Source organism: Leptodactylus fuscus, chromosome 4 (assembly GCF_031893055.1).
Source record: "Leptodactylus fuscus isolate aLepFus1 chromosome 4, aLepFus1.hap2, whole genome shotgun sequence".
Classification (NCBI taxonomy): domain Eukaryota; kingdom Metazoa; phylum Chordata; class Amphibia; order Anura; family Leptodactylidae; genus Leptodactylus; species Leptodactylus fuscus.
Genome location: NC_134268.1, coordinates 160,082,804 through 160,107,369, shown reverse-complemented (window position 1 = coordinate 160,107,369; position 24,566 = coordinate 160,082,804). Strand labels below are relative to the sequence as shown.

The 24,566-nt window shown below is 40.7% G+C and overlaps 1 protein-coding gene across 1 annotated transcript in view; it reads right to left on the bottom strand.

Moving 5' to 3' along the window:
- The window catches only part of BFSP2 (beaded filament structural protein 2), a 29,145-nt gene extending 5,094 nt beyond the window's left edge, over positions 1–24,051 (bottom strand). The window contains exons 1-4 of the mRNA XM_075271288.1: positions 23,487–24,051; positions 16,088–16,170; positions 6,084–6,240; positions 4,184–4,345 (exon numbers count right to left, since the gene is read on the bottom strand). Coding sequence (XP_075127389.1) covers positions 4,184–4,345; positions 6,084–6,240; positions 16,088–16,170; positions 23,487–23,942 — 858 coding nt within the window. The 5' untranslated portion in view covers positions 23,943–24,051. The remainder of the gene's footprint in view (positions 1–4,183; positions 4,346–6,083; positions 6,241–16,087; positions 16,171–23,486) is intronic.
- Positions 24,052–24,566: the final 515 nt, after the last annotated feature.

The following is a 24,566-nucleotide window of genomic DNA, read 5'->3' as shown; positions in this document are numbered from 1 at the left end:
CAGTAGGAGGAAGAAGGGAGAAGGAGAAGTCCCAAAGTAGAGTAGGGAAGTGAGGGAAGAAAGGGGTTCCTTTAGCCTCACCAGTGGAGGCAAAATCCACACAATATGGCTTAGTGCACAAGGTCTCTATAATACTGCGAACCCTGGAAAAGGATCCATGGTGTCCAAGCCGAAATGAAGGACTCATGGAGGTTCCAAAGGCACGCAGTGAGATCCTCTATGCTCAGGATTTCCTCTACCTTGCGAGGGGATGGGTGGAAGGTTTCCAGAGCGCAGGAATGCAGGCCCTGGCCGCATTGACCAGATGTTTCAGGGAAGATTTGTCTACTGATCTTTTTCTGTCTTCCTGACATTGCTCACACTGGGTGTTCTGTGTTCACATTTTCAGGGTTTGAACATTTCCAAAAAGATCTCTGATTTCTGCAGGACATGTGCTGGTGGTTTGGAATATTAGCCCTATTGTCTTTTTCACAGATTATTTATTTGGTAGATTGAGATCCCCATATAGGGATCACAATGTACATTTATTTTCCTATCAGTATATCTTTGTAGAATGGGAGGAAATCCATGCAAACTCGGGAAGAACATACAAACTCCTTGCAGATGTTCCTGGTGAGATTTGACTCCAGCGCTGCAAAGCTGCAGTGCTAACCACTGAGCCACCGTGTTGCCACACAGATTACTTATTTTCCTTCCATTCAGATTTTTACCAGGATATAAAATATTTCATCTGCTTGCATTTCCTGCAGAATTTAAGAAGGTTCGATGACTGTGGGGGTGCAGAACACACTCCTTAAAGAGGTTGTCTGGGATAAAAACTAATCCCTACACTAATATAAACACCCTCCTCCTTTCTAAATAACATAATTTTATCAAAAATGTATATTTACCAATGTCCCTGGGGTGTTCACGTGAACAAGGACATTTGCTGGTTATCCAGTGATGATCGGTTTTCCCTGTTCCAGAAATAGAATATCATTACTACTCCCCTCCCCATCCATTCCATCATACTTACCTATCTTCCTTCTAGGCTTCTTCTTGCGGGATGACTCCTTACTCTTTTCTGACTGCCAGCAAATGCTATAGTCCCTGCAGCTGATAATCCATATCTACTGTGCAGCTCCCATGCCTGTGCAGTAGAGGTGGATTGTCGACTGCAGAGTACAGAGCAGCGCTGGGAGAATAGAGTGCACCGGCATAATCAGAAAAGAATGTATAATATATAATGGGGTCTGGGGTTGGGATGAGTAGGCAGAGAAGGACTAGTAGTGGGTGGGATAGCTAGAGAGACAGGGAGGGGGGAGAGAGGAGGGAGGGAGAGATGAAGGTGGGTAGTCAGATGAGGCAGTTAGTGTGGAAGTTACAAAGCAGGAAGCTGACCCTTGTAAACAAATGCAAGAGATACCAGGGGCTCCCAGAGACACCAAGAGATCATTCAAAACACTGCTAAAGGTATATAGTTGCATTTACTAACCCATTAATTGCACTAAAAGACCTTTTTTTTAAAAAAAAACAAAAAAACACCCAAACCTTTAATCCCCATCAAATCCAAATTTTAAGGGTAAACCCAACTTGTAAATAAATATTTTGCCAGAATTTCAATTTTTATGTTATTCATTAAATATCAGCCTGCAGAAAAGAAATAATGCTAATGTTATGTTGTCTGACTTGGCCTCCCTATAGTGATCTATTGAAAATGAGAACAGATCAGGCAAACCATATGCTCTATATGTGCAGATGTACATATGACCAGTAGATAAGGAGACCAAAGTCTTAAAAATATATTCCTACTGTCTATTATTTTACATGTAAAGCAGGGATGTAATGACATTCATGATCTAGGATTGCTGATCAGATGTGATGGTGAGCTGTTATAAATGACTGGAGAACAAGATTCCATATAGAGTATACTGTTTATTCACAAGGACTCTCTGCATCTCTAGAGTCCCCACTTCTTTCATGCATTTCTATGTAGGCAGTACTACAGGGGGAAGGGAGGGTGGGGGGGTGCTTTATGGCAACTTCAATTAATCAGATAGAGATAGTCTTGCCATACAGCCTTATCTAGGCCTCCAGCAGTACAATAGAGATGTCATTAATTCCACCGACCTCTGCTGACCCTGTTCAGGTCTATACAGCAAAGCTGTCATCTGAGCAGTGGAGAACGACATGTGAATATACCCTAAATGCAACAAAATGAAATTGCCAAAGACTCCGGAAAGGAGCAGGATCGTGCTGTCCTGAACCCTTTTCACTATGAGCACGTCTAAGGAGGTGATTATTAATAACATAATTAACTTCTTACATGCCATACAATAATGGGTATGTTTATTACTAAGAAGGTTGATACATTCTGAGTAGAGGATACATAAGTTAGATGTTGGCTGCTTTAGATAATACATTCCACATTATTTTAGTCCCAGAGTAATTAGCTCCATGTGATAGTTAACTTCATTTTCAAGGCCCTAGAGATTAAGTGTCTGAGAGTAATTCTTGGAACACCACCCACATTACTCCTACATGAAGAGTTTTATTATTTCTCTGTAATTTCTCTGAACTTGTGATAAAACATTCCTGTTAGGGGGACATTTCATATATACATAGAGATCTTTGCAGATTGTATAAATGGTAGGTCTGGTTGTCCTGCCTCAACATCATAACAAGCTGTAGGAATGACTTATTCACAGTGGAGCAATGTAAGTACTAAAGGCACTAAAAGAGGCGCATGCTAATGGAAAAGGTATATGCTACTGATGGTCTATGTAATAGACTGGGGCCTATTCTACCTTAGAGGAGTGTGGCATACACAGGGCTTGAAAAGGCTTAACTATATCAGAGGAAGGTGCACTGAAGGCTGGAGATGTGATTTAAGACTATGGAAGGCTGTAAAGAGGGATACTTGGTGTATAAAGGGGAATGGAAGTGGTTCTGTTGTTTCTTAACCAAGACCGAGTCACCACGGGAACCTATTGAGATCTAACTCAGATATATCTTGTGACATTGGGCCATGGTGGGCCAACCATGGGGGAACAAGCAATATAGAAAAGGAACATTGCTATTCTGGGACAAATTAGTCTGTTGTAGCTGGAAGTACAACATCAGCCTGAGGAGGGCTTAGTTTGGAAAATGTTGCCGGGTTTGAACTCGGAGAAGCTGTAGCTGGGACTAGTCTGGGCTTTGATATCCAGCATGGCAACTCTTGAACTAGATTGCAACTATAGCAGAAGTCTGGTTGCTTAGGGGCCCTAGGCATGGCCTATTTAGTTTAGTTGCCAAATATTGCAGAACTGAGCAGACTTGTCACTTAGGCCTGGTTCACATCTGTGTTCGGGTTTCCGTTCAGGGAAGCCACTTGGAAACCCCTTCCCTGACCGGAAACCTCATCCACTTAAAAAAGCGGTTACCTTCGGAAACCCACAGACTATAAAGGGTCCGCCGGGTTTCCACCTGAGAAGGGTGAAAAATGCTGCTTGCAGCGCTTTTCTCTCCACATTTTTCGAAGCGGAATGGGGAACATTATCCCCGGGCGGAGACAGGACACAGATGTGAACCTAACTTGAGAGGTGTAGAAATAGTAGGGCCTGTGTAAAATAATAGTTAATAGGTGAAACTATTGTGAAGTAAACAAGAGTGAGAGATGGAAAGTTGTATCATAGTACTTTGCTACAGATTGTTCACTTAAATCTTGCAACATGTAAATAATAGCACCATCTTGTGTGTAATTGAAACCAAGATGAGTTTGTACGACATCTGAGTATTCGCCTCAAAATCCTGACCAAAAAGACGGCTCCCATTGAAATCAATGGGAGCCACTCAGGTATCAGAAGCGAGATGTTCTTTTCTCAGGCCGAGTTGCCTCGCGATTCGGCCTGAAGACACTCCCTCCTCCCGACCAGGCCCATCATCGGATCCTAATCCGGAGAGGAGTGCAGTGCACCGGAATTCAGTCGCGGCTACCCATCTTTTGGACCAGAGCCTGAAGCGGCCTCCTCTTCAGGTTCCAGTCCAAAAAACCCCGTCTGAACTTACGCTCATGGTGTGTTGTACCTTTAGTCATGTTCAGTAAATTGGATTTCCTATACTTACTCTGGCCTGAGATTGTCATTTTTTTTACAGGGAAACAGAGTAACAGCAACTTAGATATAAACTGCACAACGCATAAAAGTAATGATAGGGTACTTACTTTAGCTTGAAGAAGGGCACCAGATTCCGCTCTGTTCTTCTCAATGTCTTTCTCCCAGTGAATCCTAATAGTCTCCAAAATATCATCAAGTCCGGTGCCAATAGGAGTATCTACTTCTTCAAGCTGAGATCCTGCCAGCTGTTTGTATAGCATCTTTACATCCTGAAAAGTTGCTTAATTTCAGAATGCTATCATAAACATTGACATATTAAACTGCTCCCAAGATTTACCCTTTCATGTGAACCATTTTTCCTTGACTAGAGGGACTCTATGGCTAACTTAAAGAGGTTCTCCAGAATTGATTTTTTTTTTTTTAATTAGGCTGGGGGAGGTGAAAAAAAAAATAAAAAAAAACCCATTCACCTGTCCCCGATGCTCCAGAGTATCCCAGCGCAGTTAGTCCTGCAACTTCATTGTTTTCTTCTCGTGGAAATCCCTGATGCACATGACCGCCGAGGCCAATCTGCGGTCCAAGTGGCTTAAGGAAGGGACCTGGGAATGTCACTACCTGTGATGTCCCTGGGTCCCTTCCTTAGGATGCTGATTGGCAATCAGTGGCCTCAGTGGAAGGGCCCCTGGACGTCACATCCGGCGAGGACTTCCACAAAAGAAGACAGCAGAGCAGCAGGACCAGATTGCGCTGGGTAGTCACCAGAGCACTGGAGACAGGTGAGTATTTTTTTTTTTTTTTCACCCTCCTTCGCCTGGACAACCCCTTTAATGTTGGTAATGGCAAATTATTATGTTAATTATACCCAATAAAGGGAGTTTATCATCAGAGTGCAGTATATTAAACCAGTAACACAGATAGGTCAGACACACCTGAATGCAATGCCTTTCTCCTCATGAATACTTATGCCTCCATTACTGAGATATTAATTTATTTCACAATATGCAAATGCGAGTCTGGAGCTCCATTGCGATAACTGCTATAATACGCCCTCCTCCTCCCTTCTTTGGGTGACAGGGCCAGGGAGCTAAGCTAAGATGTGATCTCCATACTAGGAGTAACACAAAGGAGTAATTTATCAGCTCAACGCTTTATAAGAACTCAGCTAAACTATTAGGTCTGTGCCAGTTGACAAGTTCTGTGTCTGTTGACAAGCAGCAGAAATGTGAAGGTGTCTAAGGACAGTTCTAGATTAGCATATGGTATGCAAAGCAATGGATTTATAAAGTTACTAGCATTTGTATGTACAGTAGATTATATCTATTTATGAAAATATATGTTGTTAATTCTATCTTCTGTTTTTGTGGGCAAATTTTCTAATATAAGTCAAACATTGGTAAACTCATGTCAGTAGGATATTGACTTACACTAGGTTCACACTGGCAGCAGACCGCTAAAAAAGCGGTTACATACCGAGCCCAAAGGACCCCATTGACTATAATGGGATCCATCAGGTGTCTGGCATTTCTAAACTCAAACCAGTAGAGGAAAAGTTCTCTGTGCAGGACCTTTTCCTCTGCCAATTTTTGGCAGACTTTGCGACAGAGTCTCCGGTGCAGATGTGAACGTACCTATAGATGACCATCAAGGACACGTTGATCCAGGGTTTTTATACTGTCTGCCAGATTGGAGTCGGGAAGAATTTTTTTTCCCCTGAAATGGGGAAATTGTCATGAGCCTCACGGGGATTTTTGCCTTCCTCTGGATCAACACTGTAGGGGACTGTAGGGTTATAGGTTGGACTTAATGGACTGAAGTCTTCATCCAACCTCATCTACTATGTAACTATATATCACAGAGGTGTCAGGCACCTTAGTCTAGTCTAGTGACAGCAAGTCTTATGGCTTGAATCAATTGGACAGATTATTCCATGAAGAACCGTTCTGTGTATTGTCATATACTCTGTGTGAAATTCTTGTTGTTCTAAAGTGAGGCCTTGTATTATTTTACCTCCTCATGATTTTTGGACAGTAAGGCATGCTCCTCTTTCATGCTTTCTATCTGACTTTCCAAATCCATTTTTGTCAAGTTTGCATCATCAATAACTTTATACAATGAACGTATCTCTTCTTCCACGGCTTTTCTGAAAGGTTGTTCATTCTCATATCTGCAAATTAAAAAGCATTGTTATATTGGAAAATCAATACTTCATTTAGTGTTCATGGTAAAAGAAATGGAAAAACAACCAACAGGGAGCTCAACATTGCCTCAAGACCCTGCTTACCTTTACAATGTGTGATTGACATAAACTATAAATCCTCTGGTTGTCTGAAAAGCATCACAAGACCTTCCCTCTCCCCCCAGGCTCTACTGTCCCCATACTGTAGTTATGTTTTCGGTATGGAGACAATAGAGCTACAGTGAGGCAGGGACTATGATGCTGCAATTCTGGGTTTAGTCTGGGAATTACGAGTGGCATGTAAAGCCAGCCTAGGGCCCGTTCAAGCGGAGTAAACATGCGTGTATTTTGGCAAAATACACGTGTAAAAATAAGACTCCCATTGACTTTAATGACATTTTACACGTGTATTTTGACATGTATTTTGACGTGTTTTTTTACATGTCTAAAAAAATGTCATTGAAGTCAATGGGAGTCTTATCTTTACGTGTGTATTTTGCCAGAATACACGCGCATTTACTCCGTGTGAAAATAAGGCCGAGGCCCCATGGGCCGGAAACACTGCGATTTGCCTACAACAGAAACGCCGAAAAATCATGGAGTTTTACAGTATTTTGTGGAAAAAATCGCAGCACAGACGCGCTGCGATTTCCAAGACCGTTGCGGTTTTGAAAATCTCACCGTGTCAATTATATCTACGGAAACATTGGTGGCTTCCCCATAGATATAATTGTAACAGAAAGTCTGTGGAGGAAAACTCCGTGAACTTTCTGTTCAAAGCGCTTTGGGAAGAACCACAATGCATTCACGCCGCAGTTGTTCCCGCAGTGCTTTAGCGCTGCGTTTCCAGCCCGTGTGGCCTTAGGGTGCATTCACACTAAGTATACGCTGAGCTGATTCTGAACGCAAAACACGTTCAGAATCAGCGTGTACAAAGCAGATCCCATTCATTTCAATGGGAGCCGGCATACGTGCGCTCACCATAGAAGTGAATGGGCTGCTTTTTTCCCTATTGGTTTCAATGTGATACACGCGTATGCCGGCACCCATTGAAATGAATGGGATCTGCTTTGTACGCGCTGATTCTGAATGTGTTTTACGTTCAGAATGAGCTCAGCGTATACTTAGTGTGAATGCACCCTTAGCCTTAAACTATAAATAAGCAGCAACCCGTTATCATGCACATGTACAAATAAAGGTTATATCTTTTTCATCTGTGTGTAGAAAAACAATTATTGCTAATTTACTACACAGAAAATGAACTATTTACAACCTTTAAATTACAGTAAAAGTAAAAAATGCAGCTACAATATCACTAATATACATTGTATGGATGTTATCACATTGTGGAACCAGGACTATAGAGAGCTACATTCTCACATCACTATACACAAGGGTTAGATTGCAATGGATAAGCTATGTAACATCAGACATCACCACCCCTAAACCGCCCCTGAAACACTCCTATATATGCACTATTAATTTTACATATTAAGATTTTTTAAAAGTTTAGTCAAAAAGAATATCTGTGTTTTATACCACAAATGAAAAACGAAGAAGTAACTCAGTGTAGAAATGAATGTGTTTTCATGAACTAGTAGTGGATTACCTGCTGAATTCCTGCTGGGAATTTCTGGCACTTTTATGCAAGAGAAAACTTTCCTTGTTCTCCAGTACAAGGAGCCTCTGATTCAATATAATGATTTTTGTTACATTCCCATGAGTGTGAATACACTATACTGTTATAGGTGTGTTTTTATACATCAACAAACTCGCAGGACAAGACCACATTCATGAGTAAATATATGGAAAGGTAAAAAAAGATGATGGTATCGTGTTTAATGGAACTATAGAGAATAAACTATGAAGCTTTAGGGGTTTCAAGTCCAAAAAACTTAGTAAAATGTTCTAATATTGTTTATCTATTTATTTAGAAATTTACAAGAATTTTTTTTTCCTTCTGATTTCCTGCTATTGTTTTCCTGCTCACATATCAATAAGCTTTCATACACATGAACGATGGTTAAAACAGTCTTGACAAAGTAGACATTTTTCATGGCCATTTTGCATCTGAGAGTTATCATCTTTTTATGGATCCTCATAGAATTTAATCTATTGAGGGATCCATGAAAATGCGTAAAAATAGGATAATGAGTTAAAGCACACCCTCAAAAGAACGTTCATGTGAATGGATTCAATGTTTGTGTGGATGTAGGCTTACTGTTTTCTTACATTTAGCCAATGATAATGTGGCATCTTGACCATGGCAATAAGTCACTGGCCACATTGCTAACATTTCATTGCCACTGAAATCACTATCCAGAGTTATGCCTGGTTCACACTAGCTTATGTGTTCCATTCAGAAGGGGTCCGCATGAGGACCCTCCCGGACGGAATACAAGCGCAACTGCAAGTGCTGTGCAGTTAAAGCACATGGACCCCATGGACTATAACGGAGTCTGTGTGCTTGCAGAACACTGCCCGCACGAATGATTGTTTAGACCCTAAGGGTGCATTCACACTACGTTTCCTGAAGCTTATTCTGAACGTAAAACACGTTCAGAATAAGCGGCGTATAAAGCAGCTCCATTCATTTCTATGGGAGCCGGCATACGAGCACTCCCCATAGAAATGAATGGGCTGCTTCTTTCACTGCGAGCAGTCCCATTGAAGTGAATGGGAAGTGCCGGCGTGTACGGCTCGGCATGAGCAGAGCTTGCCGTATATGCCGGCACTTCCCATTCACTTCAATGGGACTGCTCGCAGTGAAAGAAGCAGCCCATTCATTTCTATGGGGAGTGCTCGTATGCCGGCTCCCATAGAAATGAATTGAGCTGCTTTATACGCCGCTTATTCTGAACGTGTTTTACGTTCAGAATAAGCTTCAGGAAACGTAGTGTGAATGCACCCTAAGACTGTCAAGGTCTAGACATGTCCACTAACCTAGGATTGAGGCCTCCTCTCCCAATGAATAGTCTATTTCACCCGGTTGACATCACCTCAGTGCAGAATATTAATGAGGAGATTGCTGTGACATCCTCCATCAATTTAAAGTTTAACTTTATTTATTTTTATGGTGTTAGATGGGAATTGAACCCAAGGATGTTAGTTTGGTTCAGCAAGGATATTATTCCAGTAACTGAGCCATAAGCTCTATTAGTTTCAGCAGAGGTTTTTTTTCTTATACCAGACTGCAATAGTATTTGTATTGTGCCTACATAATATTTTGGTTTATAGAGGGATGTCTATATGACAATATGTTGTATGTGTAATATAGATTTTCTAAGCATATAATGTACTGAAATACAAAAAGATTTTTCTATATATTACTAGATGTGTTTTGTCAGTGTATGGCGTGTATGTGTGTGCACGCGTGTGATCCATGTGTATGTATGTGTGTGTGCATGTGCGTATGTGGTCCGTGCATTTGTATGTGTATGTCTGATCCACCTGTTTGTATGCGTGTGTGGTCCGTGTATATGTATGCGTGTATATGCACATGTGATCCATGTGTTTCTGCATGCGCAGTGCAAGTGTCCATGTGTGCAGTAGTTGTTTGTGAGTACGCATGTGCTATGTTCGTCCGTGTGCATCCATCTGAGTGTGTTCGCATGTGTGTGTGGTGCTTGCATGCATGTGTGTGTGTGGTATTTATGAGGTGGTGTTGTGGTATTTGTAGGGTGCTGTTTGTGTTTTGTGTGTCTAGAGTGGTCTGATGTTTGTGTGGTGTGTTGTGGTATTTGTGTGGTGTTGTGCTTGTGGGTTGGTGTATGTGTGCTGTCTGTGTGATGTTTATATGGTGTTGTGTGTTGTGTGTGGTGGTGCGGCCCCTTTAGCAGCCACTCTTTGGCGCCATCGCTACAATCTGTCCCTGTCAGTCACAACTGTTGTTTTCCCCTCAGCACTTTCACCTTCACATTTCCCCATTATATGTATAGGGCCTAACTTCGGGGGCCCCAATCATACGATGGGGTGGGGGGGAGGCACTAACAAGATGTAACGTGCGCAGTATTCTGCTCCTGTGGGTGGAGAGGAGGCGTGCCAAATTTCGCCCAAATCGGGCAAGAACTGTGGATTTGTATAGAGCAGACTACTACAGAATTTGAGTTTTATACATATATATAGATAGATACATATTCAGGGAAAGAAAAAACTATGTAAAAAATTATTATAGTGAGGTTTTATCTCTTTTTATTATTAAATTTATATATTTATAAATTTATATATATATTCATTCATTCATTCATTCATTCATTCATTCATTCATTCATTCATTCATTCAATATCAAGGATATCTTAAAAATTGCTGATTGTGTAGGGGCATGTAATGCATCCCTGTCCGTCGGCGTCTGCTGATCTAACACACCACATGCATATTAGTTTCCTACTTTGCGAGTGCAGATATAAGTGCTACACCGGGCTTCCATCTGTAGTTGAGCATCTAGAAACACAGCTGCAGTGCATTATAATGGAAAGACTAGAAAGAGTTGCATCAGATATTCTTCCATTAGCAGCCATTTTCAGATTGGGAGAGGTCAGAATGTACTTGGAGAAGATCTGGATGTGGGCAGTGCATCAGTACTAGAGAACACTCGCTATTTGTAAGTCACCCACTCTTTTGTACACAATATATACAGTGTCCATCTTTTTATAAAGGGAATGTGTGATCAGAAAATGACCTTGTTTTTATGCAAAAACTTTTTGCAAGATTTTTTTTATTTTTCATATCAGTATCTATATTTTTAAAAATTGGAATGTCCTTAAGTTTTCCCCCAGTCCACTAAAGTCCCTGTTAGATGATCTAAAGGTGGTGTCTATCAGCTGACCAACCAATAAACACTTGCTGGTTGGCTGATTGCATACTTTAAGCAGGTTAAGAGATGGCAATGACCAGCAGTACAGCGCCCCCTATAACCAGGACAGTGATGCCAATAATCCATGCATCTGAATGGGGGGGGGGGGAAAGATCACAGTAGAGAGCCTTCATCCCCATTTAGTTTATGTAATAAGGCTGATGCATACAAGAGGCAATCAATGTGTTTCTTGCTACACCTTTGGCATAATAATAGGCTGATACTTCTTATTTTGTAGGAAATGGCTTTGAGGCTAGGGCCCCACGTTTCGGAAATGCAGCTTTTGTTGCAGATTTTGTTGCTTTTTTTGAGCCAAAGTCAAGAATGGTTTAAAAAAGAATGGGAAATGCATATGAAGTATTTATACTTGTACATTTTGCTCAATCCACTCCTGACTTTGGCTCAAAAATCTGCAACCAAAAAAGCTGCGTTTCTGTAATGTGGGGCCTTAGCTTGAAGCATTCACCTCATTATTAGCATAGTATTATAATGACAGATATTATCTGTATACTGATAACTCAGCTCACTTTCTATCCCCGTCCCCCTTCACAATGGCCTCTTCCCATATCACATGGCAGGCTAGCAAACTCTCCCTTTAAACCTCGGGCCACAGCAAAAAATTGCTGCAGGAAACGCATCACAGTTTTTACTGCAACACTTTAAACAGAAAGCCCGCAGAATTTTCCTTTGCAGACTTTCTTCTTCAATTATACCGATAAAGAAAATGCCAAAAAACAATGGTTTTGGAAATAGCAGGATTTCTGCTGTGCCTATTTTTCTGCAATAGATGGATGGGATTCTTTGGGTTTTTGCCGTGTTTTTCTTTGTGATTTTTCTTCCCCTAATAAATCTATAAAAAACTCAGGAGTTTCTGCAAGTAAAATTAACACCTAGCGGGTTTTCTTTTTCACAGTGTGTGGATCCAATTAGCCAGAATCTCATTCACTATGCTGTATAAGCCGATGGCTGGCCAGGTAATGGAGGGGGTGTACATCTCACCCAGACTACTAAGCTGGGTGAGATGAGAAAACTCCAGAAGGAATGTTTGTTCTCAGCAGACAACTTTCATCTGCTGAGCATATTGGGCTGGATTTTTAGGAATGGCAGGTAGGTTGGTAGTGGGACCTGTCATTCCACCTCCCTCCAGTCCACACTTTGGGGATGTTCCAGCAGTGACTCAGTTGCAGAGAGTCTCCTCGTCAAGGGATCTTAAGAAGCCAGCTCCAGCAGCAGACTTTGGGACAGAGCTTGGCTGGAGAGCCAAAGAAACAGGTCGTATTTTTGGAGCTGTGTCCTGAGTCATTCTACTGGCTTTTGGATTTCTGTTATTCTAGGTGAGGTAACCTATTCTATGTTTAGTTAGAGCCTAGCCGGGCAGGTATTTATTTTTGTATTGTTTCCTTTTGTTGCTGCACTATATTTTTGAGTGAAAATAAAACTCTGCCTTTGTTTTGGACTAAAGAAACTGGACTTGTGTGTCTATGCCACCCCACCTAGCAACCCCAGACCCTGACAGCTGGTACTGTAAAGTAGAAGTATAAGCACTTTCTATATTTCTCATTCCTATTGTAACCAATTTTGGCTTTGGATAAAAAAGAAAAACGCAGCAAAATTTGCAACAAAAGCAGCTGCATTTCCATGTCAGGGCTCAGCCTAAATGCTGTTAGCAGTACAGACAAGATGGTTACCCCCCTATAAACCTGTATAAAAAATTGAATAAAACCATCTAAAATCAGAAAATAAAAACATATTTGAAACAAGTAATATGTTTCACTATCTGTTTTTTTTTTTTTTATAAACAAATATAGGTGATACATTCCCTTTAATTAAGTTAGGGATCCTCTTTAATGTCTGTGTTACAATTTCAGCTTTCTATTGGTGCTTATTCAGATTATTGTACGCAGGACAGTTTCCTTAGCATTTCTTTATGGTTGTTCCATTATTAAAACAATTGCTGGCTGACAAGTTCATTTAATTAGTGACTCCATGAGATCAGATAATTTCAGGATTAAGTAATTTGAGGTTCATGTACGTTGCCAGGCCTATTACACCACCATATCATTATACATTCCACTGTTATTCTTAGTTAATAGAAAAAAAGTTGCAGCTGCATTTTATGTTAGAATAAGATACATTTACTGTATACTTCTGTTTCTCATCTATTCTTTGCCTGTACTGATCTCTGTAGGATGAAGAAGTTGCAGACCATCACAGGGAGGAAGAGAGGGATGGTGGAGCCCAGACAAGTGTGCAAACTACTAGACACCAAGTATGAAACCTTAAGGCCGGATTCACACAGGGTTTTTTGCGCCGGATTTTGATGCGGAATCCGCGTCAGAATCCGGCTCAAAAAACCGCATCCCATTGAAATCAATGGGATCTGGTCATTTCCTTTTTCCGCCAGCAGTTTGTTTCCGCTCATAGAAAAAAGAAGTGACATGCCTTTTCTACAGGCGAATGCTGTGGCTGAATCAGCCGTGGACGTCCGCCTCGCGACACTCCCTCCCGACTAGGCCCATTCAGTTGGGCCTAAGCCGGAGTGGAATGCCGCTACTGGATGCCGGTGCACTGTATGCACTGCACTGGCATCCAGTCGCGGCTAGCCATTTTTTGGACCGGATTCTGAGGTGGCCTCCGCCTCAAAATCTGGTCCAAAAAACTCCGTCTGAACCCAGTCTAAATACTTAACTGCCCCAGATCAGTAATGTTGACATTAAAAGGCCATGACAAAAGACAACAAATACAATTTCCATAGATTGATCCTTTGGACCTTCCATTGAATGTCATGAGAAACGCAAAGTCCATTCTCTTTCAATTGTTGGGTTTTATATAATATAATGTATAATAAAAAAAAAAAGTAGTCCTTATAAGCTCTTAAGAATAGCTAGATACAGCTTAAGATGAACAACACATGATAAATAAAATTGGCAAGAAACAAAGGACGAAAGTAGACGGCTCTGCTCGCTCCAATAATGTAGGCAAAAATAGTAATCCACTGATTAGTGATAAGTCCTTGTGGATCGGAAACACTTCTGATGAACGGTGGTGCTCACAACCCTTAGAACAACAGTTTGCAGATATAAAAAAATAAAGAGAGATATGGGTGGGCACTCACCAATCAGTAGACGGCGTACTAGGCATACTAGGCTTGAAAAAGCGTTTGACAACAGGCAAACATGCAACATGCATGCACAGTTGGCTGCCTGAGGCCTAGAAATTTGAAGCCACCGCTGGAAGAAGACGTGAAAAAGACCCATTCCTGAAGAAGATGGAGGCAGCACTGGAGAGTTCTCTTGCAGCACTGGGGATGCCCCCAGTGCTGTTTGAGCGCTGGGGCCTGCCCCCAGTGCTGCGAGAGGACTCATTTGCATACCTGCGAAAACCAGGATTTCTACAGAATGGCGGCGTGGACGCAGACATCTAAAGGTAGGAGACGAATAGCCTTTCTTAAGGCTATGCTTACGTGTTAGGGACAAAAAATTAGATTTTAATGGTAGAATCCCTTTAAGTTTTTGCTGCTAAAGGTGTATCTACAAGATTTTGATTCATGGGGTGGACTTGGTTTATCACACATGGTTTTTTCTTTTTTTTTGTTTTTTTGTTGAATAACTATAGTAACAGTGGAGTTTGTGTTTCTGTGTTGTTTTTCATCTGAGGTTTATTTGCCTAATTTAAAAATTTTTAAGGACCAGATGTTTTCTTATTATGTGCTTATACACAAAGATATAGAATTGTTTTTCTCATGAGTGTATGTCTTTCAGAATTATGTGTAACACAAGGTGTGTGTGTAGGTACAAAGGTCGATTGTGAATGTGTACTAAACCTTTAACTACAAACAAGGTTCATGGAATGAATCTGATCAATTAATATTAATAAAATTAGCAATGACTTCCTTTCCATATCCAGTATGTTCAGTGAGGATAAGAAAAAGTATGTAAGGCTGAGGCCCCACATTGTAAAAACACAGCTTTTTTTGTTACAGATTTTGCTGCGGTTTTTTTTGAGCCAAAACCAAAAATGTTTACAGAGGGAATAGAGAATATATAGGAAGTTTTATACTTCTCCCGTCTGCTCAATCCATTCTTGGCTTTGGCTCAAAAAAACACAACAAAATCTGCAACAAAAGAAGCTGTGTTTGCGCAACTTGGGCCTCAGTCCCACACCAAATAACTAGTGAGCATAAACTTTTGTACTATTCTAGACCAGCAGGTAGGTTTCCATTAAGCCTTCAATTTCCCTATCACAAGGGATTAATTCATTCACTTCCATAGACCATAGGGTTATTATTACCATTATCCTCTTAATTGCTAAGACCACTAGGGATGTTACAACTCTACACCAACCCCATAGATCATTGGAAAGACAAATTATATGGAAGCTGTAAGTATTATCTATCACTGTGTATCTGGAGGATATATGGTTATTAGGAAGCAGTATATAGAAAACCAACATAAGGCTGAGACTCCATGTTGCAGAAATGCAGCTTTTTTTGCTGCAGATCTTGCTGATTTTTTTTTTTTTAGCCAAAGGCAAGAATGGCTTCAAAAGGAATGGGAAATATCTAGTAAGCTTTTATACTTTTCCCTTCTGCTCAATCCTCTTCTGAGTGGCTCAAAAAATCGCAACAAAATCTGCAACAAAAAAAGCTGCATTTCCGGAATGTGGGGCCTTAGCCCAAGACTGCACCCCAGTTTATGCTATTATTGGTTCATTTTTACATGTCTACATGTCCACAAGCATGAATGGGTAATGTTTTAGACTATAGTCCAGGTCTTAATGAATCTACGGTTCGCTTGGCATCACCATTCAGTAATTATTTGGGTACGATATGGTGGTGTTTTATTTCCACCAATAGTGTCCAGGTCCCTAAATGTCCTGCCCACTGGCTCTCATAGAGGCATCATTTACTATGAGTGGGACCTGTCAACAACAGCAATATAAAATATCATTGGGTTTTACATGTTTGATAGACATACAAATACCTTTCTTTAAAATCTTCTGCACATGCTTGTATGTTCTCTGTCTGCAGCATAAGCCGAGCATTCTCCAAAACAGCATCTCCCACCTGTAAAATTAGGCAATCATGCAAAATAAATTAAGTATTCGGGTCATTTTATGATTTCTGATAACTTTATATATTTAAAAGTAAAAAAAATACATATTTTTCTGAATACATTGCGTTAAAAAAAAAATCTCCGCCCCAGTCTGAAATGTGAAAAAATTCTATAAGAAGCAGTAATATATCCTTTCTATGGTGTAAGATCTGTGCAAAGAAAAGCCTAAGCCTCTTAAAGGCTAAGGCCCCACGGGACGATACGCAGCGCTAAAGTGCTATGGGAAAACCCATGGAGGGAATGCATCGCGGTTCTTTCCACAGCACTTTGAACAGATAGTTCACGGAGTTTTCCTCAGTAGACTTTCTGCTACCATTAAATCTTCCGTAGATACAATTGTCATGCTACGATTTCCAAAACCGCGCCGATTTTGTAAATTGCAGAGTGTTCGTGCTATGGTTTGAAACGCAAAGTGGGCATGGGATTCGCATGAATCCCATCCACTTAGCAGATACTGTAAAATGCTGCAATTTATCTCACGGCGTTTCCGCTGCAGCCAAATCGCGGCGTTTCCGGCCAAAAAGAGCAAATAAAGTAAGACTAGAGAAGAACTAAACTAGAATTGTAAGAGTTTATTCAAATGTGGACGATTTGGCAGTCAGTCATATTTTCATGTCATGCATGATATAACCATAATGGGGACAGAGGTCTTCACACAATGCCTTTAGTAAGTAGGATATTGGGAATCAGAAAATCTTTAATTCTACCGTCTGATTTTTGCTAGTAGAGGTATCGCCACATGTGACACAAATAATATGGTGCATACTGCAAGTATATTTATGTCACTTGTTTTCACTGCCAATCTGTGCGGAGAAAATCTCAGCATGTCAACGGATCAGTGAAAAAAAGACACAGCCATCAGTGTTCAGTCTTCAGAGATCCTTCAGTTTTTTGACTTGTGTGGGGTTTTTTGGCTTATTTTTGAGCAAATACAATTTCTTCAAAAGAAATAGGAAATATAAAGGAAACCCTTATACTTCTACCTTCTAAATCTGCTGCTAGGTTTGGCTCAGAAAATTATAGAAAAATCTGCAAAAAAATGCTGCTTTTCTGCAATGTGTGATCTCAGTCTTAGGCTACATGCACACAACCATAGTTTTTTTTTCTATGGTCTTATACTGTGTACTATTATGGGTCCGTGTGAGGGTTTGTGAGTCCAGATGCAAAACTCCAGGCTCATTTCCTGAAATGTATGGATCATTTTCTCACATACACATAAATGCACACTACCATATAGACCCATACACACAACCGAGGGTGGGGCCAAGTTTGTAGCAGAATGTATTCTATTATGCACTCCAATCTATGGCGGCTTCCAATCCATTCTGTTCCAATGACATGGAACAGTAGGACCTGTTCTATAATCATCCGTGCCATTGGAAAGTAATGCATTTGAAGCCCCCATAGATGTGAATGCACTTGGATGGCATCAGTTTTTCCCTTCAGTAAAAAAAACCCCGAAAAAATGTGAAGCACACTGAACACTGATATATGAATATACATATCCAGTTTCATGTGTCAGGGCTCAGCGTGAATCCCATAGATTGTAAGCTTGTGTAATTCGCACGTGATATCCACTTGTATAGAAGTGGGGTGCAAGACATTTAAAAAGGGAACATGAAAAATTCATATATGCCGTTCTTTGACACCAGCAAATTGTACATGTAACAATAAATGGTCAATTGTATCTTTCATTGATAAAAAATACTTCAAATATATTAAATAGAGAGAAATCACATAATCAGATGACAGATATTGTCAGACGTATCATTACAAAATATATACAATTCAGGGCTCATTCACATCTGCGCCCGGGACTCCATTCTGCAGGTTTCCATTTCCTGCACAAAACAGGGCAGGAGACGAAAACCTGCCGGCATCTTTCAAAGTCTCCAGCCGTGAGCGCCGGTTAGCGTTTTATGTTCTCCGCGGCGAAACCGTTTTTCTTTTAACCGGACACAGAGCCAGACATTCAGTACTCTGTGTCCGGTTTAAAAAAAACGGTTTCGCCGCAGAGAGCTCAAAACGCTCACCGGCATTCACGGCCGGACTCGGCATGACAGCTTTCCGTCTTCTGCCAGCAGAAGATGGAAACCTAATACGGACACCGAACGCTGGTGTGAACCCAGCGACATTGGTATAAAAAAAACAGGTGACTTGTAATTCTATATGCAGTACAGACCAAAAGTTTGGACACACCTTTCAATCAAAGAGTTTTCTGTATTTTCATGACTATAAAAATTATAGATTCACACTGAAGGCATCAAAACTATGAATTATCACATGTGGAATTATGTACTTAACAAAAAAGTGTGAAACAACTGAAAATATGTCTTATATTCTCGGTTCTTCAAAGTAGCCACCTTTTGCTTTGATTCCTGCTTTGCACACTCTTGGCATTCTCTTGATGAGCTTCAAGAGGTAGTCACCTGAAATGGTCTTCCAACAGTCTTGAAGGAGTTCCCAGTGATGCTTAGCACTAGAGATGAGCGAGTACTATTCGAAATGGCTGTTTTGAATGGCACGCACCCATAGGAATGAATGGACGTAGCTGGCATGCAGGGGGTTAAGCGGCTGGTTGCCGGCAAACTCTGTGTGCTGGCCGCTTCCATTCATTCCTATGGGTGCGTGCTTTTCAAAACAGCCGTTTCGAATAGTACTCGCTCATCTCTAGAGCTAAGCATTTCAGGTGACTACCTCTTGAAACTCATCAAGAGAATGCCTAGAGTGTGCAAAGCAGGAATCAAAGCAAAAGGTGGCTACTTTGAAGAACCGAGACTATAAGACAGATTTTCAGTTGTTTCACACTTTTTTGTTAAGTATATAATTCCACATGTGATAATTCATAGTTTTGATGCCTTCAGTGTGAATCTACAATTTTCATAGTCATAAAAATACAAAAAAAACTCTTTGAATGAGAAGGTGTGTCCAAACTTTTGGTCTGTACTGTACCTCCTCTAGAACCGTACCCTAAAACGCAGAATAGATTGTACTATTACAGTGTCACTAGGAATTGATAACTTTCAGATCTTAGATCCGTCTCACTCAGATGTAATTAACAATAATTAATGTTATTAAGATAATGGATTTTCACTATACAAGTTATATGGGTAACAATTGGGTATGAAAAAAATTCATCATTTCCGTGTAGTTACCTATATACCATATAAGCTGTTGATATAGAAAGAACTTAGAGAATGATACATTAATCCCACCACAATTCATTTCACTAGAGCTTTTTGGATACTTTAGAATTGATTTGGATTTCTCTCCATGGAAATCTAAAGGAATTCTTACTCTTTTTCACTTAACGGAGTGGTGAACTAAAATTCACATACCTAACCGAACAATATGGATTAAGTAACAATTATAGCGGCGTTTCTGTAGGTGTAATTGACATACTGCGATGTACAAAACCGCAGCTCAGAAATGTTACATTACTTTTTCTAAGTACATTTTCTACTAAGTAAGTCCAAAGACATTATTTTACTACAATATAACAGACCTCAGACCTCATAATCAGACATTAAGAACAAAATATCCCATCATCAATGGCAAAAACCAAGAGAAGCTATTTCTATTACTGCCCATGTACTCATAACACCAAAGCTATTACTACTAGATAGTGGAGATCAGACCACCACTCTCATGTTAATGAAATTAGCAATGTGGTTGAACACCAAACAAAATTCTATGCTCAAAGGGTGATGGCTTACCCTTTGTTCACATCTGCGTTTGGTAATCCATTCGGGGAGTCCACATGGGGACCTAACAGAATACCAAATACATTTGCAAGTACTATGTCGGACCACAGCAGTCTTCATTGTGGTCCGATCTTAGATTCCGCCTCGTCACAGACGAGCCTCCGGCAGAACCAGTGTTGATTGGCCGAATGCTGTACACTGTATAGCATTCGGCCAATCAATGCTGGTCAATGCATTCCTATGAGAAAAAGTCAGCTCGCGCATAACCGCAAGCTGTCAGCTCTCCCAACTAGCAAAGATGAGCCTGCTTCAGAACCAGCCGTGATTGGCCGAATGCTATACAATGTATAGCATTCAGTCAATCAACACTGGTTCTGCAGGAGGGATGCTGCAATACTATCCTGCGGGTCTATCATTCTCCCCATGCCGTGTTCTACTCCTTCCACTTTGCTTTTAGGGCCAGTTCACATTAGCGCTTGCATCCCATCTGGAAGGAGTCATTTGTGCGGGCAGTGCACTTCAAGCACACAGACCCCGTTATAGTCTATGGGGTCCATGCACTTTAACTGCACAGCGCTCCTCCTCAACACTCCTCAACTGCACTTGGCTCCTCCTAAACACTCTCCTCCTGCTACTCGTGGACTTGGTGACTCTCTTTTAGTCGAATAGCGGTTTCCCCTGAAACAAGCATTTTTTCCCATAGACTATAATGGGATTCGATATTCGACCGAGTAGTCGAGTATTGAGGCTCTACTCGAAATGAATATCGAATCTCGCATATTTCACTACTTGCTCATCTCTAGTCCTTACACCTAGTTTCTTTGTTCACATTGTGTCACCATTAAGCGCAGCTATAGTTGTTTTTACATTTGCTATATCGGTCTAGGCTATTTAATTAAAAGGTATATTTTATTCTCACTTCCTGTGACATTCTATATGGAAAATGCCAGCACTTCCGTAGGTATAATTGACATGCTGCGATTTTTTTTTACATGTATATTGTGAGCTTTATATGGGGCTCACAATGTACATTTTTCCCTATTAATAGGTTTTTGGAGTATGGGCGGAAATCCTCAGAAACACGGGGAGAACATACAAACTCCTTGCAGATGTTGCTCCTGGAAGGATTTGAACCCATGACTCCAGTGCTGCAATACTAACCACTGAGCCACCGTGTTGCTGCCACTACAGATTTTTTTTTTATACCATGTGTGGATGAGATTAGCCAGAACCCCATCCAGGTAGCGTAAAATTTTGCCTTTTTTTCTGCAGAGATTCCGCTGCAGCCAAACACTGCATTTTCGGAACATGGAGCCCCGGCCTTAATGCCATGAACGAACAATCATTCATGGCTGACCAATGGCAAAATTAGTTTGCCAAAAGCATATTGATCATACTGGATAATTGTGGCCAGCTGTTGGCTAAGTAAAGATAAACCATTATGGAATGATAAGTGCTGTAACATGTCTTCTTGAGAATATACGATATACGTTTCATCAAATACCCCTTGGCAGTTTCACTATATATCCACTGACTTATATCCTGGTCTTTTTTATTGTAGTCATGAGAAATATGCTTTATTTTAAAGCATTTGTCCAAGTTTTTTTTTTGTTTTTTTTTATAATCTGTGGCTGGTGATTGTCTATCATGGCTATACATGACATCATCATATGACATCATCACTAAAGGACACATAAGCAAAGAAGATCAGGACCACAAAAGGGGCAGCAATGGAGCCGGAAGGGATTGAAAAAGTGAGGTATGGTACTTGGGTGCTTTATGAAAATCCCTGACCACCAATTGAAATTTTCATAAACAACATTAATGTAAAAAGTGAGCACATGGAGCAGACTGGATGTTCAATAATAGTTATGTTGAGCATCTACTGCCATCTTGTGACAAATTCTATGAATTTTTACTCGGATTTGGATTGTTGGTGCATTTAATCAATTATCGAATCTAAAACATTGTGAAAAGTCTATTATAAATGAAATGTCCCTTATGATAGATTCACACTAGTGTAGCCAGTCTGTTGTTTTGGTCCATTGGAGGACAAGAACAACGGACCACTAAAATATTAGTCACCCACCCAATATCAGCGGACCCCACTGACTAGTGTTCTCTTAGGCTTGGCAGAAAGCTTCTGTATCGACAGGTCACTAGTTCTTTCTGTACGTGATGTGGGCACCATACAAAAAGGAATGTGGTTGGTATGTTTTTTTTGTGTAGACATCATAAAGAGGTGGCATGGCATCAAAGTTTAAGGCTATGTCACATCTCAGTCACATTTTGCCCAAGCTGATATATCTGTCATCCCTGCATAGATTTACTACAGTTGTGTAACATTAGTGGGATATCCAGGTAAATACTGGAGCACTGACCGTATAATGTCAGAAACAACGGGATCTCACCCATCAGTGTAATCACATTGTGACTGGCAAGTTGTCATGTCCTCAATATTCAGCAGAAAGCCAAACTTGCTGGATTTCTATGTGTTAACATTCTCTATCATCGACTGTGACTGGCAGCTCAAAATTTACTATCACAAATCCCTGTATAGCCCAAGGCTAAATGTTGTATGTGTCAATGAGTGGGCTGTCCCCAGGGCTGCCAGCTATGATTTCCTGGACAGTCCATAAAATAAGAACTTATTTCTAGTATATATAAAAAAAATAAAATTTGATGTGCAGCTAAGGCCCCATTTAGCGAAATGCAGCTACAAAACACTGCAGAAAAAACTGCAGCAGAAAAGCATTACGTTTTTTTTCCACAACATTTTTCATTGCGTTTTTCCTGAGTTTTTCTCAGCGGATTTCCTTTCCTTATTAAACCTATAGGGAAAAACGCCAGAGTTTCCGCTGGTAAAATCGGCATGCCTCAATTGTCAGAAACGTGGGTGTGTATGAAAACACAGCTTTTCCGCAGCAGATTTTTTTCTGCATTGTGTGGATGGGATTAGTCAGAATCCCATTCACTTTGCAGGCACTGTAAGGCTAAGGCCCCCACATTGCGGAAACGCAGCTTCTTTTGTTGCAGATTTTGTTGCGGTTTTTTGAGCCAAAGTCAAGAATGGCTACAAAAGGAATGGGTACTCTAAAAAAAAGTTCTTATACTTTTCCCTTCTACTCAATCCACTCCTGACTTTGGCTCAAAAAAACTCAACAAAATCTGCGACAAAAAAAGCTGCGTTTCCGCAATGTGAGGCCCCAGCCTTAAACCCATTTATTTGCGGCAGCATTTCCGCTGCAGTAAAATCGCTGTAGTGGTGATTTATTTATTTTATATTGGAGGAGCTTTTGTGGGTTATTCAGACTGAATTATCACTTTACAGTTCACAGAACATGCTACTAATATACTTATATTGGTCTGAAATACAGATATGATTTTTAAGATTCATTATAGATTTCCAATGTTTCCATAAAAATTTCAGCTGTCAAAAAAACAGAACCCCCCCCCTATAAAATATGAGGCTGGCAACCATGGTTGTGCTTCAATAGAAGAATGTCATGCAATAAAATGCAAATGTTACTTACAGACTACTAATCAGACTGGATGTCACTTACCTGATGGTATATATTCTCCCAGTTGTCCCTGAGCGATCCCCAACTGCTTACAGTTGATGCTTTTTTGTCCAGATAAACCCTGATGTGTTCTTCCAACTCGCGGTTCACCTGTTCTAAGGCTCTCACTTTATCTATGTACTCCACCAAGCAGCCATTCAAAGATTCAAATGTGGGGGCTCTTCCTCTCTCCAAGTTTTGGGTAAAAGGAACTGGTGGGCCAGAACTGCGAAGTCCCTGCATAAAAACACTGCTGATGCCCAGGGCTCGTCGAGATACCCGAGTGCCAAGGCTACTTACACCTCCGGTTGGGACGCTTCCTACATACACACCTGGTGGCCTGGGAAGGTTACTTGCACTTCCAATGCTGACCCTACGATTGGTAACCCCAGAACACTCAGCAGAAGACAAAGGGGGCTGTTGCCCCAAAATAGATGACCTACGCCTTGGTAAAGGCATTGCTGCAGGAGGCTCTCTCCACACTGTCCTCGCTCTAGCTCTCTGGATTCCCTTCTCAACGTTAGTTTGTTTTTTTTGGTTGTTGAATTTTTGGGATTACATCTTGTCATATGCCGTTCTGGAACATGGTGTTTGTACTATTTGTCATGGAGAGTTCTGCCTCATTGTTCTACGGCTTCCACAGGCTCAGCAATTCATTTCAGGAATAATCTGATTGTTGTAAATGCCTGTCCAATGAAAAGCAGTGAAAGTGAATAAATGACCATTTGACACCTGTCACAAGTAATCTAGGACCATACAAAGCAGGTTTCGGACTATTAGCTCTATGGGGGAGTACCATATATGTTACACTTTGATGTAGATATACTGTATATGATTGCTTTCCAGTGTATAGGTGAAATTTCTATATGACTTTCTAAGGTTAAGATTTCCTTCTGAAGGTGATGCTTTAGGCTAGATGTAGTGACTCATGGCAGTGAAAATACAAACTAGAAAAAAAACCTTCAAGACCAAGGCTCCACGTAGTGAGTTGCGGCTAAAAAATGCTGCGGAAAAGACCAAAGCAGAAACGCATCATGTTTATTCACAGAAAGTCCACAGAGGTAAAACGAGCGCTTTTTAAAA